The sequence below is a fragment of the Polypterus senegalus genome, chromosome 15, assembly GCF_016835505.1.
Source record: "Polypterus senegalus isolate Bchr_013 chromosome 15, ASM1683550v1, whole genome shotgun sequence".
Taxonomy (NCBI): Eukaryota; Metazoa; Chordata; class Cladistia; order Polypteriformes; family Polypteridae; genus Polypterus; species Polypterus senegalus.
The window spans coordinates 83,198,126-83,215,514 of record NC_053168.1 but is presented as its reverse complement, the minus strand read 5'-3'; the positions used below and the strand labels follow the sequence as shown (position 1 = coordinate 83,215,514).

Here is a 17,389-nt window from a genome sequence, read left to right as displayed (position 1 = left end):
CATGGGTGCAAACTGTACTGTAGTAGCCAGCATATTACCCTGAAGATAAGTGGGGCAAGATGGGTAATTGACAGTGAAATGTCACACAGGTACGCTGAGCTTTACATTCCATGCCTTGTGGAATATTCGCTTTATACCTTATAAGTGCTGAAAGGTTCAAACAGACAGGTGAAGCCTCCCAGGCAATGGCAGACATACATTTTTGGGGCTCCTTCATCCCCATATATTTAGAATGAAACATCCTTAATTTGGACATTTTTTTTGTTTATGGCAAGCCAACATGATGCTCAAGGGCATCAACCCAGCAATAGGACCGGTATCTAATCCTTTTGAAGGAACAGTAGGAGTACTGCCAGAGCCCTACCAAATGACCTCCAGTTGACTACTGGAGTGCATGTTTCTGACCAAACTGTCAGAAACAGAATCCATGAGGGTGGTATGAGGGCCCGACATCCTGGTAGAACCAGTGCTCACAGCCCATCACCATGCAGCTTGATTGGCATTTGGCAGACGATATCACAATTGGTAGCTCTGCCACTCATGCCCCGTTCTCTTCACAGATGAGAGCAGTGTCACACGTGACAGATGTGAAAGAGTCTGGAGATGTCGTGGTGAAACGTCATTCAGCATGATCAGTTCAGTGGTGGGTCAGTGATAGTCTGGGGGCATATCCTTGGAGGGTTACGCAAACCTCCAGTGCTAGGCAAAGGCACCCTGACTGCACTTAGGTACCAGAATGAAATCCTCAGAGCCACTATCAGACTATACGCTGGTGCAGTTGGACTTCTTCATGCAGGACAATACCCAGCCTCATGTGGCCAGAGTGTGTAGGGAGTTGCTTAATGATTCCCCAGTTGCTGCATGTTCCCCAGACCTGAATCCAACTGAGAACCTCTGGGATGTTATGTTTTTGTGCATCCAACACTGCCAAATAATGCCACAGACTGTCCAGGAGCTCACTGATGTCCTGATTCATGTCTGGGAGGAGATCCCCCAGGATCAGATCCGCTGTCTCATCAGGAGCATAACCAGCTGTGTGTGTGTGTGTGTGTGTACACAGGGTGGTCCAGATCTAATTATGCAGATCCAGATCATCTGGATGTCTTTGATTTATACAGGGACGATTCCAGTTCAGCGTGAAGACGATTCTTCATGTTGTCAGTTTGCACACTTCTCGATGGTCCAGGATTTTTCGGGTGATTTTCTATGTAATAAACTCAATAAGTTATAGCGTGACGAAAATTCCATAATTAGATCTGGACCACCCTATATATACACCAAAAATATTGTATGAACTATTTAGGAATGGCAGTCATTTTTCTGCATAGCCTACCCTCATTTCCAGGGGCTGAAAAGTATTTGGACAAACTAACATAACCATAAATATAATGTTTATTTTCAATATTTGGTTGAAAACCCTTTAGAGTCAATGGCTGCTTGAAGTCTTGAACCCACAGCCATTTCCATTTCCCCAGTCACAGGGACAGAAGAAATGACGTACTTTTGGGTTGAAGAAGTGTTACAAAGTCACATGGACTGAGAGACAGAAACACTTTCGGGTCAAAGAGTTTAAAAGGACTGTGGGAGATCCCAGCAGAGAGCCAAGTTTGAGGGAAGGGTGACTGAGCTGCTGGGAGGTGTGGAGGATTGATTATTGTGTATTTGATTATTGATTTATTATTGTATTTAAGTATAGTGGAAGTGGAGGTGCTTGTGCACATTATTGTATTAATAAAGTCAGCATTTGGACTTTTATCTGGTGTCTGGCTTCTCGTCCGAGGGTTCAAGGGGACGACAGCGTCCCCTATTCGTCACAATATATTGTGACAGATTAGGGCTGTATCACTACCTTGAACCCCTGTCCAAGACTCCAGACACCAGATAAAAGTCCAAATGATGACTTTATTAATTCGCCACAGTGCACAAAGCACCCTCTCCTCCACTATACTCATAAATAATAAACAATCACTAATCAATACAATCCTCCGACTCCCAGACACGTTGCCACCCTTCCACCCAGCTCAGCTCCCCTCTGGGAGCTCCCACAGTCCTTTATCCTTCCTGACCCGGAAGTGTTCCCAATCCCCAGTCCATATGATCCTTTATCACTTCCGGGTCAGGTACAAGTCCTTCTTCTCACCCCGGAAGCACGTCGCTCTTCCTTTGACGCACTTCCATGTTATAGGGCACAAATGAGTCTTCGCTCCTCCCTGCAGCTCCCTCTTGCAGCCCCTGTGGTAACCAGCAGGATCGTGTATAAAAACTACATAGTCCATGACTCCCTGCTGGTCTTCAGGGCACCTCCATACTGCAGGGAGGGCTCCATCTGGCGCCTGGGGTATTGGCGGGATGAGAAGCCGCCAAAGACCACTATATATATATATATATATATATATATATATATATATATATATATATATATATATATATATATATATATACATACATATATATATATTGTAATAAACTCAATGTCAAACAGAAAAAGGTTTGTGGTTTTCCGGCCCCGTATATTGTCTGCAATCCAGATCTTGAACAAAAAGAAACGGGTCAAAACAGCAAAACAAACATTCAACTGTGCGACGCCATACTAGGCGTCGTCTGCCATTTTATATGGAAGGAGCCGGAAGTGAAGGAATGCTGGGAAGGAGGCGTGAGGGATGATGGGACTGCTGACGTCAGGGAAGATGGCGTAGGAAGAGCGGAAGTAGAGGTACTGCGGTACAGTGCCTCATGGCGGAGCGTCTTTACTTCTGGAAAACAAAGGAAAAAGGTTAGTACCCCCCCATTCCCTGCCGGCGAACGTCTCTCGATGTGTTTTAAGGTCCATCCACGGCATCCTACTCGCGCATGCATGACAATATATATATATACATATATATATATATATATATATATATATATATATATATATATATATATATATATATATAAAGTGAACAGCTTACAGATTTTAGAGGCAATTACAAAGGTTTCTCTGATAACCAATTAGCATTTATACATAACTAAATAAGGATAAGCTATGGGAGTTTGCCAATTAAAAATCCAAAATTCTTAGCAGTACTTCCAGCTACATTTTTATATTAATAGTATTTTAATTGAAAAAAGGTAAAAATTGATATTAAAATTTCTGAGTGTTTCCAAACTTTTAACTGTTAGTGCCATTGTAGTGTAATATACTGTATATCTTTCTAATCAGAAAGCATTTTTAAAGGTATGGTTTCCAAACAGAACCATAGATAGGTCAAACTAAATAGTTGACCAGAGTAGGTGATATACAACTTGTATAAGGAATAAAAATATGTAGCCAGCTATGTAGTTAAAAATGAGCAGATATTGATAAACAGAGCAGACTTTATCAGGCATAGACATTCATTGAGGCAAGCATAATGCTAAAACACAATAACAAGCACAAACAAGGCTGAAATACTACTGTCTATTGCCAAATTGTTCCAGATGTATAATAAGGTGTGGAGATTGAAAACACTGCATGGATCTCTTGCCCAGCAACAAAAAGACTTGGACAGCAGGAATATGCAGTGTCCTAGCTTGACACTTATCGAGATTGTGGTTTCTGTTCTGGCACGTGAAGGCTTGCATGTGATTTTTGGATGGTGTTCAACAGTCACGTGGCCTAGCTGGCATCTTTGTGTTTATATAATGGTGACAAAAATCAATTTATCCTTAGGCTATCAAGTCTATTGTTACAAATCCTCTGCTTAATTCTTGCCTAGAGCATGCTATGACATTATGATCAAAACAAATATGATGAAGGATGTGTCCTGCTAGCTATAAGTATCATATTATAAATGGCCATTAATGGACTTTGAAAGAGTGTGGCTTAGACCCACCAAGATATTAAACAGAAATGTTTTTGTTCTGACCAAATTTTTACTTAAATGACTGAAATATACAAATAATATACACAAATAAAGATATACACAGTATTATAACTAAATATTGTGGCGGACGGCCAGATCCCATGCCCAACCGGGACGTCCCTTCTACTTATGTTCAGGAGGAGCAGCCAGGGGCTCCTCAGCACCTCCCCCGGGACGCTTGGTGGCAGCCTCCCTGGTTCATGATGGTGCCTCAGCTTCCTGCAGGGTTTCATGGGAGCTGCAGTTCTCCCCAACCCTGTGGGGATCTGGGGTGGCTGCCGGGGGGGCTGCAGGGATTCCGGAGCCAACCTGGACACCTCTACAGCCCTGCCCGGAGGTGCAATCAGCCCCAGCTGAACCAACACCTGGAGCACTTCCAGAAGGGCTGTAAAAAGGGACTGCCTCCCTGCCAAAGCAGCCAGAATCGGGAGGAAGAGGACAAGGTTGCCTGGGAGGAGTGGTGGTGTAAGAGGAAGGACTGGGTTTGTGGTAAAGTGCTTTGGGACTGTGGTGTTGGCTGGAAGGATTATGGGGAAGACGTGCCCTCCAGCTGAAGAAAAATAAAAAAAATTCTTTGATTTTGAAACGTGCCTCTGCGTCAGTCTGTGTCAGGTCGGGCGCAATATAGCGCCTTATTCACAATATATACACACAAACATTGTAGAGATATCCCTGGTAAAGAATGTGGATGGCGGCAAGCATTGACCCATCCCTGCTCTTGAAAGGCAAGGCCTTTTATGGAAGCACTGTATATAAAACAACACGATTGACTCACCTGTTTGACATCACCTTGTTATTTCAAATTATCACATCATAATTTGTCCTAAACTACCCCATCCCAACTTTGTAGAATGTGTATCAATTTGAGAATAAACAAACTGAATCTTCAAAAAATAACAATGCAGCTGATGAGGAAAAACATTAAATACTTGGTCTTTATACTGTTTTTGTTTGAATGCAAGTCAAATCACTCCTTTTTGTTTTTATTAGCATTCTCCATACTTTTTCAACTTTTTTGGAATTGGAGTTATAGAACAGTGTGTAGGGTGCAAGTCAAGGAAGCCTTCCCTAGAGTACTGTATTCAGTTTTGGTCCTCATATTTCAAGAAAGACACAGCAGCATGGAGGAGGTCTGGAGAACAGAGCTAGGAGAAGAAACTGACGAACTTAAACCTTTTCAGGTTAAACAAATGGCAATTAGGAGGTTGCATAAAGGAAGTGTTTAAAATGATCAAGGAAATTAATACAGTGGATCCTGCCATTACTTGAAAATAAATTCTTCAACAAGAACACACATACTGTACACAAATGGAAACTTGTTATGGCCACATTTTGCACTTCTTCTTCTTCTGGCTGCTCCCATTAGGGATTGCCACAGCGGATCATCTTTTTCCAAATCTTTTGTCCTCTACATCTTGCTCTGTCACACCCATCACCTGCATGTCCTCTCTCACCACACCCATAAACCTTCTGTTAGGCCTTCCTCTTTTCGACTTGCCTGGCAGCTCTATCTTGAACATTATTCTCCCAATACACTCAGCATCTCTCCTCTGCACATGTCCAAACCAACGCAATCTCGCCTCTCTGACTTTGTCTCCCAACAGTCCAACATGAGCTGTCCCACTAATGTACTAATTTCTAATCCTGTCTATCCTCGTCACACCCAATGCAAATCTTAGCATCTTTAACTTTGTCACCTCCAGCTCTGTCTCTTGCTTTTTGGTCAGTGCCACCATTTCCAACCCATATAACAAAGCAGGTCTCACTACCATCTTGTAGACCTTCCCTTTCACTCTTGCTGCTACCCGTCTGTCACAAAATACTCCTGACACTCTTCTCCACCCATTCCACCCTGCTTGCACTTTTTTTTTCACCTCTCTACCACAATCCCTGTTACTCTCTACTCTTGATCCCAAGTATTTAAACTAATCCACATTTGCCAACTCTATTCCACTGACCTTCCTCTCATTTAGACACATGTATTCTGTCTTTCTCCTACTGACCTTCATTCCTCTCTTCTCCACCGTTCCAGTGTCTCCTTGACCTGCTCCATATTCTCGCTACAAATCACAATGTCATCAGCAAAATCATAGTCCAAGGGGACTCCTGTCTAATCTCATCTGTCAACCTGTCCATCACCATTGAAAACAAGAAAGGGCTCAGAGCCAATCCCTGATGTAATCCCACTTCCACGTTAAATTCATCCGTCACTCCTACCGCAGACCTTACCACTGTCACACTTCCTTCATACATATCCTGTACAACTCTTACATACTTCTCTGTTAAATCCTGACTTCCTCCTACAATACCACAATTCCTCACGAGGCACCCTGTCAAATGCTTTCTCCAGGCCCACAAAGACACAATGCAACTCCTTCTGGCCTTCTCTATACTCCATCAACACCTTCAGAGCAAACATTGCATCTGTGGTGCTCTTTCTTGGCATGAAACAATACTGCTGCTCACTAATCATCACCTCACTTCTTAACCTAGCTTCCACTACTCTTTCCCATAACGTCATGCTGTGGCTCATCAATTTTATTCCCCTGTAGTTGCTACAGCTCTGCACATCCCCCTTATTATTACAAATCGGTACCAGTACACTTTTTCCCCACTCTTTGGGTATCCTCTCACTTTCCAAGATTCCATTAAACAATCTGGTTAAAATCTCCACTGCCATCTCTCCTAAACACCTCCATGCTTCCACAAGTAGATCATCTGGACCAAAGGCCTTTCCATTCTTCATCCTCTTCTTTGCAGTCCTTACTTCCTCCTTGCTAATCTGTTGTACTTCCTGATTCACTATCTCCATATCATTCAACCTTCTCTCTGTTAATCAGTACTATTTCCATATTCTCAACACACTCTCCTTACTTGTGAGTATGTTTCAATCTTTCATCACCCTAACTTGCTACACATCTTTCGCAGCTCAGTCCCTCTATCTAGCCAGATACAGATCCTTTTCCCCTCCTTAGTGTCCAACCTCTCATACAACTCATCATACACATTTTCTTTAGCCTTCACCACCTCTCTCTTCACCTTGTGCTTTATCTCCTTGTATTCTTGTCTACTTTCTGCATCTCTCGGATGGTCCCACTTCTTCTTCACCATCTTCTATCTTTGTATATTCTCCTGTACTTCCCTATTCCACCACTAGGTTTCTTTTTCCTCCTTCCTCTGTCTAGATGTCATGCCAAACACCCTTCTTGTTGTCACCCTTACTACTTCTGTAGTTGCCCAGCTATCTAGTAACTCTTCACTGCCACCCATTACGTGTCTTACCTCCTCCCTGAACTTAACCTTGTAGTCATCCTTTTTCAAATTCCATCATTTGATACTTGGCTCTGCCTTTACTCTCCTCCTCTTCTTGATCTCCAACTTCATCCAACAGACCACCATCCTATGCTGCTTAATTACACTTTCCCCTGCCACCACTTTGCAGTCTTCAGTCTTCTTCAGATTTACTCTTCTGCATAGGATATAATCTACCAGTGTGCATCTTCCTCCACTCTTGTATGTCACCATATGTTCCTCTCTCTTCTTTAAGTACTTATTCACCACATCCATGTACAGTCAACCCTCGTTTATCGCGGTTAATCCGTTCCAGACTCTGCCGCAATAAATGAATTTCCGCGAAGTAGAAACCATATGTTTGTATGGTTATTTTTATATATTTTAAGCCCTTATAAACTCTCCCACACTAACATTATTAGAGCCCTCTAGACATGAAATAACACCCTTTAGTCAAACGTTTAAACTGTGCTTCATTACAAGACAGAGATGGCAGTTCTTTCTCACAATTAAAAGAATGCAAACATATCTTATCTTCAAAGGAGCATCGTGAAGAGCAGATAATGTCAGAGAGAGCGCTCGCTAAGAAAAGCAAACAAAAAATCAATACATACTTTTAAGTATACAGAAGCACCGCGATAAAGCGGCATTTTGTAGAGGAGCGTCCTATCTTCTAGGCAAACAGCCACTGTGTAAACAGCCCCCTCTGCTCACACCCCCTCCGTCAGGCAGAGAGAAGCAAACAAAACAAGCGCCACGCGGGAAGCATATCTTTTAGCATTGAGGAGTTTTAGTTAATATGTAATACATGCTCTGATTGGGTAGCTTCTAAGCCATCCGCCAATAGCGTCCCTTGTATGAAATCAACTGGGCAATCAAACTGAGGAAGCATGTAACCTAAATTAAAAGACCCATTGTCCGCAGAAAGCGGCGAACCAGCGAAAAATCCGTGATATATATTTAGATGTGCTTACATTTAAAATCCGCGATAGAGTGAAGCCGCGAAAGTCGAAGCGCGATATAGCGAGGGATTACTGTATATCCTTTTCGGAAAGATCCACTGTCACCTGACCTTCTTCATTCCTCTCCTTGACACCATACCTACCCATAACCTCCTTTTCTCCTCTGGTCCCTTCATCAACATGTCCATTGAAATTCGCTCCAATCACCACTTTCTGTCCCTTGGGTACACTGTTCATCACTTCTTTTTTCTCATCCATCGCACACCCAACTTGTGGGGCATATGCACTAACAACATTCATCATCACACCTGCAATTTCCAGCTTCATAATATTTACTCTGTCTGACACTCTTTTCACCTCCAAAACACGAATGACATACTGTTCCTTCAGAATAATCCCTACCCCATTTCTCCTCCTATCTGCACCATGAGAGAACAATTCTAATCCACCTATGATCCACCTGGCCTTACTCCTCTTCCAATTAGTCTCTTGCATGCACAATATATCAACCTTCCTTCTCTCCATCATATTGGCTAACTCTCTCCCCTTACCAGTCATACTGCCAACATTCAAAGTTCCCACCCTCAGTTCCACTCTCTTTACATTCTTCCTTTCCTTCTTCCATTGTATTATTGTCCGCATATTGATTTGGCAAAATTTTACACCGGGTGCCCTTCCTGATGTAACCCTCCCCATTTATCCGGGCTTGGGACATTTTGCACGTTACAAAATTCTTTCTTCACATAGAACTATAGACATACAGTATGGAATAAATTACAAAGTACAATGGTAGACAGTATTACTTTGGGAAATATGAAAAGCTGACTTGAGGTTATTTTGGAGAAATTAGATGATTAGTAGCAGCAAGCTTGGGTTGAATGGCCCTTTCTCATCAAAATTACTAGAATGTTCCAAATTTTGGGAATGAGGTCACTTTGAATGCTGCTCCAACTTTAAAGAAGCTGATGTTTGCCAGAAATATGATATTTTGAAAACATTTTTAATAAAATCCTAACATGTTTAACTGTTAAAAACACATTCCAAAAGTGATATAAAGAATCAGATTTTTTCTTTTTTTGGTTACACAAAGTCTTATTTATTTATCATGTATTCCTGGGCAAATATCAGATATTTATAGGTGTTTCACAAACACTTCATGGAAGGCGTCTCTCTTGAATTCAATATCTTACAATTCCTGATGCAAAAGTACAGATTGTGGCATAGAGATTAAGAAAAAACTGATATTTTATATAGTTCGCTGCAACGCACAGCCAACTGAGTGCTTCAGTGAAACAAATTCTTATCTCTGTAGTCTCAGCCAGAACCTTCAGGAACAGTACTTTACATCTGATCAAGAGGTTTACATAGTTTCAAATAATTCATCATTCCATTTTCATAAGCAATTTTATCAAATACAGCACTTGAAACATATCACAGAGAGAAAACAGCAACTAATCCTGGGAGGGACCCATTTCATAACAGGGTGAACGTTTGAAATAATAATATTTTTTAAACATTTTATTACACTGTTGTATGTGGGAAGGAAAATGACAACACTGTCATTGGGCTGCAGGTGACTGGACAAGCCTTAGAGAGAACTGATACCTAATATGTAAAATAAACAGCACTTTATAATAATAATTAATTATTTAATAAGTAATGGTTTCCTACAGCGCATAAATTGCCAGCTGGAGGACTGCCATAGCTACAGAGGTAAAACAATTTACAGATCAGCACTACAACTTAAGCATAGCCTCCCTTAACATGTACTGTACACACTGTTATATAATCCCAACAGCTAGTACCACCTTTATTTTCTGCACCCATGGAGGCCAACTCTGCAGAAGATACTGGGAAAAAGCAAATCAGTGATCAATTTTCTTTCAACATTTGCAAAACAAATATGGCATAACATACATCCAGACTTTAGCATCTCAATGCAGAATATCACCCACTGCAAAAATAAGCAAGAGAAAGATTACTTGAAATTTCAATTCCTTCTTATACAGCACTCATTTCACTAAACAGGCTCGGAGTACTGCATACATTTAGAAATGTATAACAGTAACAAAACAACAACAAAAGTCATGCAACACATGTATGAAAAAGGTTATATGGTTATTTTGCTTTACAGCACAGAATGGGGGTAAAGTAAGTTGAAGTGCTATTAATTTTATTCTCTGTTTAGCAGGATCCTTCATCCAAGGTGAATGATGTCAATATACATACAGCAAGTTAAGTACTGTTCTAGACAAAGCAAAGCTAAGCAGCAACTCACAAAATGTCTTTAGAGTATAAAAAGTTTAATACTGTACCTAGTGGCAGGACAAGATGACAAACTGGCTACATAGCACATCAGCAAAAGAAGAAAAAATTCTCATGCAAGGGTCATAAAAATCAAATTAAGCTACCATGAGCACTCTCACTAGGAACTGTGAAACCCTGGGTTTTTCAATGGTTTTGGAATTAGCCATGACATTTACATACACAGTTACTTGATATTTTGTAATGTGGAACGAGCCTCGGACACAGACGGGCAGACATTTTGAAAAGCACCACCACACGTTTATTTACACTAATATTTATAACTAACAAGTGTCTCACAACCCACAAACTCCCCCAAAGTCCAGGCCTCACACTGCCTCTTTCTCTCTTCAGGCCGCCTCCTTGCCTCTCCTCCCGAGCTCTGTCCTTCTCCTCACCCGACTCCAGCCCGCGAATGGAGGGAGGCGGCCCCTTTTATCCACACCCGGATGAGCTCCAGGTACTTCCTGACAAGCCTCCGCCGACACTCCCCAGTGTGACGGAAGTGCCAGCTGCGCACCTTGAAGCACTCCAGGTGTCCCTGGTCTTCTTCCCCCCAGCACTTCCGGGTGTGGCAGAAGTGCTGAGGGCCAGGGCTCCAAAGGTATCGGGGTGTCCCCTGGTGGTCCCCAAAGCCACCAGGGTGGTTGCCCCCTCGTGGTCTGGAGGAGGCATAAGCCCTCCTCCGGTCCTGCTGGGCATCCCGGCTGGGTAGCAACCCCAGCCACTCGCCACAGTAAGTAGAATCTTTGCTGACCTCATGATTTTGCAGTCACTGATTAGTTTCAGCATATGTTGTAATGTTACTGTACATAATCTTTAATTGCTCTGTCCACCATTTTTAATGTGGAGAAGCAGCATTACATATAGACAGCTATTCTGAGGTATTAAGGAGCCAAGCAATTCTTATAGCTGTTCATCAAAATGAAAGATCTTTCACGAATCACTGAAGTAATGGCAACTTTCTAGAAAAAGTGAAGATTCTATAGAAGTGTTGCTGTGGAGCACAAAACAACAGTATGGGAATTGTATTCTAGGTTGACTGCCAAGGCTGGATAGTGGTTACTAAGAGTCCCACCTATCAGCAATGGGAAAGAAGGGGAGAATAAAACAGTAATAAAACAACTTTACTTGGTACAGATCCAAAATACTTTCACTTTTGGCCTGAGACCTGGAGGACTGCTAAGGACAGAAAACCTTAGTGACATGCTCAACCTAAAAACAGGATAGAAAGGAAGATAGTAACTATAAGAAAAAAGAAAAACACACACAAACGTGCACACACATGCACACACAAACACACACAATTTAGAATAAGGTCTGACATTAATATTCTTTTGTATTATTTATTCAAAAAATAAGTGAGAAGAGTGCATGGTTCATTTTTAATAAAACCATTTTCACGTTCTTGGTAATATAACAGAAAACCATGCCATATAACTGCAGCATTTCGTTTATAACATAATGACAAATACAAAAAATAAACCTAGGCTGAGTAACACCTATATCACTGGAACTGTACTGGGATATTTAAGCCTAATTATGTATCCATTACTGTTTAACCTTGAAATGAAAATCAGGCAAGTAAGTCATGATTAAATCAGAAATCTTAAATACACTTTTAAAATGCAGTGGTCAGAATATATAAATTCTGTATGTGTGAAAATTTGAAATATGTATTAATATACAGTAAATCCATAATTAAAGGAAGAGAATAAAAATGGTTACTAACACACCATTTTTTTAAAGGAACATTATCTTATGCCTTTACTTAGTAATATTTAAAACCTCTGCAAAAATGAACTTAGTTTAGCTTTTAGATGGACAATATGGAATGATTCTGTAAAATATTTTTAAGAGTACTTATTTATGCTCATGCTATTATTATTAATGTTAATGGAGGAAGACTCATTTCAATAAACATGAATATCTTGTCTGGTACTGTATAGTGATGCTGTAACAACTGTTCTTACATGCTTTAGATTGCATATTATAATAGTTATTTCAGAAAACTCCAGCTAAACTGAAAATCATCTTTTATAGCTACTTATGCAGGTAAATTCACTATTAGCTAATGAACTAGACAATGTTGTTGAAACATAAATCATTCTGCACAAAAATGATGATAAAATCAATTAATTCATAAGACTGTGGCCAAAAAATACATCTGACACAATTAGTTATTTAAAAAACACTCTCATTTCAAACATCTTTCAAACATCTTAAACTTGCCATTTGTTTTATAATAGCACAGAAACATGGCAAATGCAGTAATTTAAAATAAATGTAAAAAATAAGCTATAAAAACTAAAATCAAATAATTTAAAGCTAAGGTTAAAATAAAGAAAGTGCCAGATTATATGGGGAAAAAAGCACATTTGCTACTTTTAGTACTGAAAGGAAATTATACTGCTGACTTTGTACACGTGATATGAAAAATTCCAAAAAACTCTAGTGAAGTAATTAACGTATGGAGAATAATTAGACTTAATTTCGTGGCAAAATCTTCCATATCTAGAGAAGGAATGAGATTCCCCTTCATCAAAGACAACCAGAAAAACAAAAAATGCCCTAGTTTTACTATTCATATAAATAAACCAGTTAAGCACTTCCTAAATGTCATAAAATTAATATACTTGTATTTCATAACAGAATACATAAAATCTAACAAATCTGGTTATTATAGACATATTATAAAACAATCATAAAAAGAATATTTTATGTCTGTATTTCATTTGTACCAGAATTATATACCATTTGTTCTTTTAACAGCCACCATATGGGCTCACCATATACTATGTGAATGGCAGGGAACCAGTGGGTTGTCAATTCTAAAATACAGCAACTACATGTCAGGCACAATGCAGATATATAATGTCCTGCCAATGGAAATTTAATCCCGGTACAAGGAACATAACTTCATTGATCGAGGCATTGCACAATGTGGAAGATCAACAGACAGACAAACTCAAGACACACCTCTACATCAAAACTACTAAATAATGGACACTAAAATGGATTAAGTGAGTTTGATAATGGATGACTCATTTCCGGGGTCTAGCCTGAACATTCAGAAATTACATTTTTCAAGTAATCATATTATTGACAATTATTTTGAAACTTTTACTTTATTTTTTTTTAAAAACCTGTCTATATATTGTTTTCAAATAACCTTTTAAAATATTTAGGTTTTCATTAGTTATTTGCTTATAGAAACTTTCTGACCATTAAAAAAAATTATACACCTATACTTGTACATATATATACAGTATATACACAAACACACATATATATTGTGAACGATAGGGGCGCCCTCGCTCCCTTGAACCCCTGTCCACGACTCCAGACACCAGGTAAAAGTCCTCAAATCGACTTTATTTTGTCGCCACAGTGTACAAAGCACACTCTCCTCCACAATACTCATATAAACCACAATAATACAAATAACCAATCCTCCAGCTCCCAGACGCGTTGCCACCCTTCCACCCAGCTCAGCTCGTTGTCTGGGAGCTCCCACAGTCCTTTTATACCTCCTGACCCGGAAGTGTTTCTGCCCAATAGTCCACAAGTCCTTTTCCCTTCCGGGTCAGGGTAAATCGTCCCTTTCTTCAACCCGGAAGTCCGTCGCTCTTCCTGTGACGAACCTCCGGGTCACAGGGCACCAAGAAGCCCTCGGTCCTCCCTGCAGCTCCCTCCTGTGGCCCCCACGGCATCCAGCAGGGCTTTGCATAAAAACTCCAATGTCCATGATGCCCTGCTGGTCTTCTGGGGACCTCCTCGCTGCAAGGAGGGCTCCACCTGGCGGCTTGGGGGTATTGGCCGGGATAAATGGCCGGCCATCCATTACAGTATTCCCCCCCCAGCGACGAATTATTATTCGGAGCGGCCTGCCCCGAGAGGGAAGTCTTCCTCCAAGAGGACGTCCTGGTTGAGCCTTGATTAAAATGAACATCTTGGTCCCTGGAGAACCTAGGGGAATATTATTCCAAATTGACCTCTTGTCCCCCTCTCTCCAAGGACAGTTCCGCCAAATATGGCCCAACCTTCGGCACCCGTAACACTGCCGCTGTCCTCCTGGTATTCTTCCCTACGGGACTGAAAACAATAAGGAACTGTTAGGTCCGCCTTTGGCTGGGAGAGAAACCCCCTGCCGCCTCTAACGGTGCTTTCACTTTTTCTGCTTCTTTTCCTTTCTTGTCAGGAGACCCTCGTTTCATTATCGGGATCTCCTGCTTAATCTGGGGCTTGTCCACAGTCTGAGTCTCTCTACTAGATGAAGAGAGCCCCTTTACTGTCTGCACCCCTCTTGATTTATAAATTACCGGCGGCGGCATCTTCAGGGCTGCCTCGCTCCGGGAGTCAGCACTGTCTAGCTGCCCCGGATCGATTAGCCCTTCCGCCGACCACTCGGTTAACGTATCGACCTCTCTTGTAGGGTACGCCGTGTATTGGCACCGCTACTTATTAAACGCGGGCCCGGATCACACCGCGCCCTCTATTATATACGATACGGGTCTCGCCACCTGTATCGCCAAGATCATTCATTTCGGGAGGCTCCTCACCAAATCGCCGCACGTAGGCCCTCACCTTCTCCAACGGCTCTCTGGCTGCCGCTCCCAAATCCCCGACGATCTTTCAATGGTCGCCAGGACCTGCAAGACACTCGCTACGGGCTCGATTAGTTTTTCGAGCTCCCGTAAGTTTATATAATTATTCATTTCGACCGGCAGAACACTCACTTCCTCGTTCGTGTTACCTGCCGACCGGGAGCCAATGAGCACGCCCGCTTCAGGCACGTGCTCTGACGGGTCTCGCGGAGGCTTCTGGGACTTGGAGTTCTCGGAGGGTCGAGTTGCCTTCTTCGGCGAACTGCGGTCTGCCTTTAATATTTTTTCGACATCCCGATCAGCTACTTCCCGACCCTCCTTACCTTCTTGTGTGTTGAGCGATGCCTCGCTCGCCTCCCCCTTCCCCTTCGGAAAGGCCAAGTCCGTTTCTTCAGGCTCGAAGGTGCAAACAGCAGGACGCTGAGCTCCTCCTTCCCAGAATGCACCGGGTTTGCTACCGTGTCCCTTGTCGGCTGCCATCATGCGGAAGTCGATTTCTAGGTGCTCTGGCTTCGACAAGAGAAGGCCGCCGCTTTCGGGCAGTCTCCTTTTCCCCTCGGAGCCTCCAGGTGGTCATCTCCAAGGTACATGCACGGGACAAGGTGAGAAACAATAAAAGGATTTTAATGTCGCTCCCGCACGTACCTTAGAGGGATCGTTGCTTCCTGGAGGTTTCTCCGGACTTGTAACGCCTCTCCTTAACTCCTCCCGAAGCGTCGGCCATTGCACCTACGGCACTCCCGCTGGCGTTGTCGCTTTGCTTGCCCTTCTTCTTTCCCATTTTGGACTCGGAATTTTCGGGTTCTGGCGATGCTGTGGTGATTCCTGACTCCGTTGTCTGTTCAGGGTTCGTTTCCCACAGAAATTTTTTATTCAGGTCCTCTGCAAACGACACTAGAGTATCCTGCCGACTACGCCACTGTGAACGATAGGGGCACCCTCGCTCCCTTGAACCCCTGTCCACGACTCCAGACACCAGGTAAAAGTCCTCAAATCGACTTTATTTTGTCGCCACAGTGTACTAAGCACACTCTCCTCCACAATACTCATATAAACCACAATAATACAAATAACCAATCCTCCAGCTCCCAGACGCGTTGCCACCCTTCCACCCAGCTCAGCTCGTTGTCTGGGAGCTCCCACAGTCCTTTTATACCTCCTGACCCGGAAGTGTTTCTGCCCAATAGTCCACAAGTCCTTTTCCCTTCCGGGTCAGGGTAAATCGTCCCTTTCTTCAACCCGGAAGTCCGTCGCTCTTCCTGTGACGAACCTCCGGGTCACAGGGCACGAAGAAGCCCTCGGTCCTCCCTGCAGCTCCCTCCTGTGGCCCCCACGGCATCCAGCAGGGCTTTGCATAAAAACTTCAATGTCCATGATGCCCTGCTGGTCTTCTGGGGACCTCCTCGCTGCAAGGAGGGCTCCACCTGGCGACTTGGGGGTATTGGCCGGGATAAATGGCCAGCCATCCATTACAATATATATATACTGTATATACACACATATATATACATACACATATATATATACAAATACATTCATACATCTATATATACTGCTCAAAAGAATTAAAGGAACACTTTTTAATCAGAGTATAGCATAAAGTCAATGAAACTTATGGGATATTAATCTGGTCAGTTAAGTAGCAGAGGGGTTGTTAATCAGTTTCAGCTGCTGTGGTGTTAATGAAATTAACAACAGATGCACTAGAGGGGCAACAATGAGATGACCCCCAAAACAGGAATGGTTTAACAGTTGGAGGCCACTGACATTTTTCCCTCCTCATCTTTTCTGACTGTTTCTTCACTAGTTTTGCATTTGGCTACAGTCAGTGTCACTACTGGTAGCATGAGGCAATACCTGGACCCTACAGAGGTTGCACAGGTAGTCCAACTTCTCCAGGATGGCACATCAATACGTGTCATTGCCAGAAGGTTTGCTGTGTCTCCCTGCACAGTCTCAAGGGCATGGAGGAGATTCTAGGAGACAAGCAGTTACTCTAGAAGAGCTGCAAAGGGCCATAGAATGTCCATAACCCATCAGCAGGACCATTATCTGCTCCTTTGGGCAAGGAGAAACAGGATGAGCACTGCCAGAGCCCTACAAAATGACCTCCAGCAGGCCACTGGTGTGAATGTCTCTGACCAACCAACCAGAAAGACTTCATGAGGGTGACCCAAGGGCCCCATGTCCTTTAATGGGCCCTGAGCTCACTGCCCAGCAGCATGCAGCTCGATTGGCATTCGCCATAGAATACCAGAATTGGCAGATGCACCACTGGTGCCCTGTGCTTTTTACAGATGAGAGCAGGTTCACCCTGAGCACATGACAGAAGTGAAAGGGTCTG

At 42.5% G+C, this 17,389-nt stretch overlaps 1 protein-coding gene across 1 annotated transcript in view; it reads right to left on the bottom strand.

Annotated features, from left to right (window-relative positions):
• Positions 1-12,825: 12,825 nt before the first annotated feature.
• LOC120515503 (probable C-mannosyltransferase DPY19L4) overlaps positions 12,826-17,389 on the bottom strand; it is a 44,146-nt gene continuing 39,582 nt past the window's right edge. The window contains 1 exon segment of the mRNA XM_039736563.1: positions 12,826-12,990. Coding sequence (XP_039592497.1) covers positions 12,826-12,990 — 165 coding nt within the window.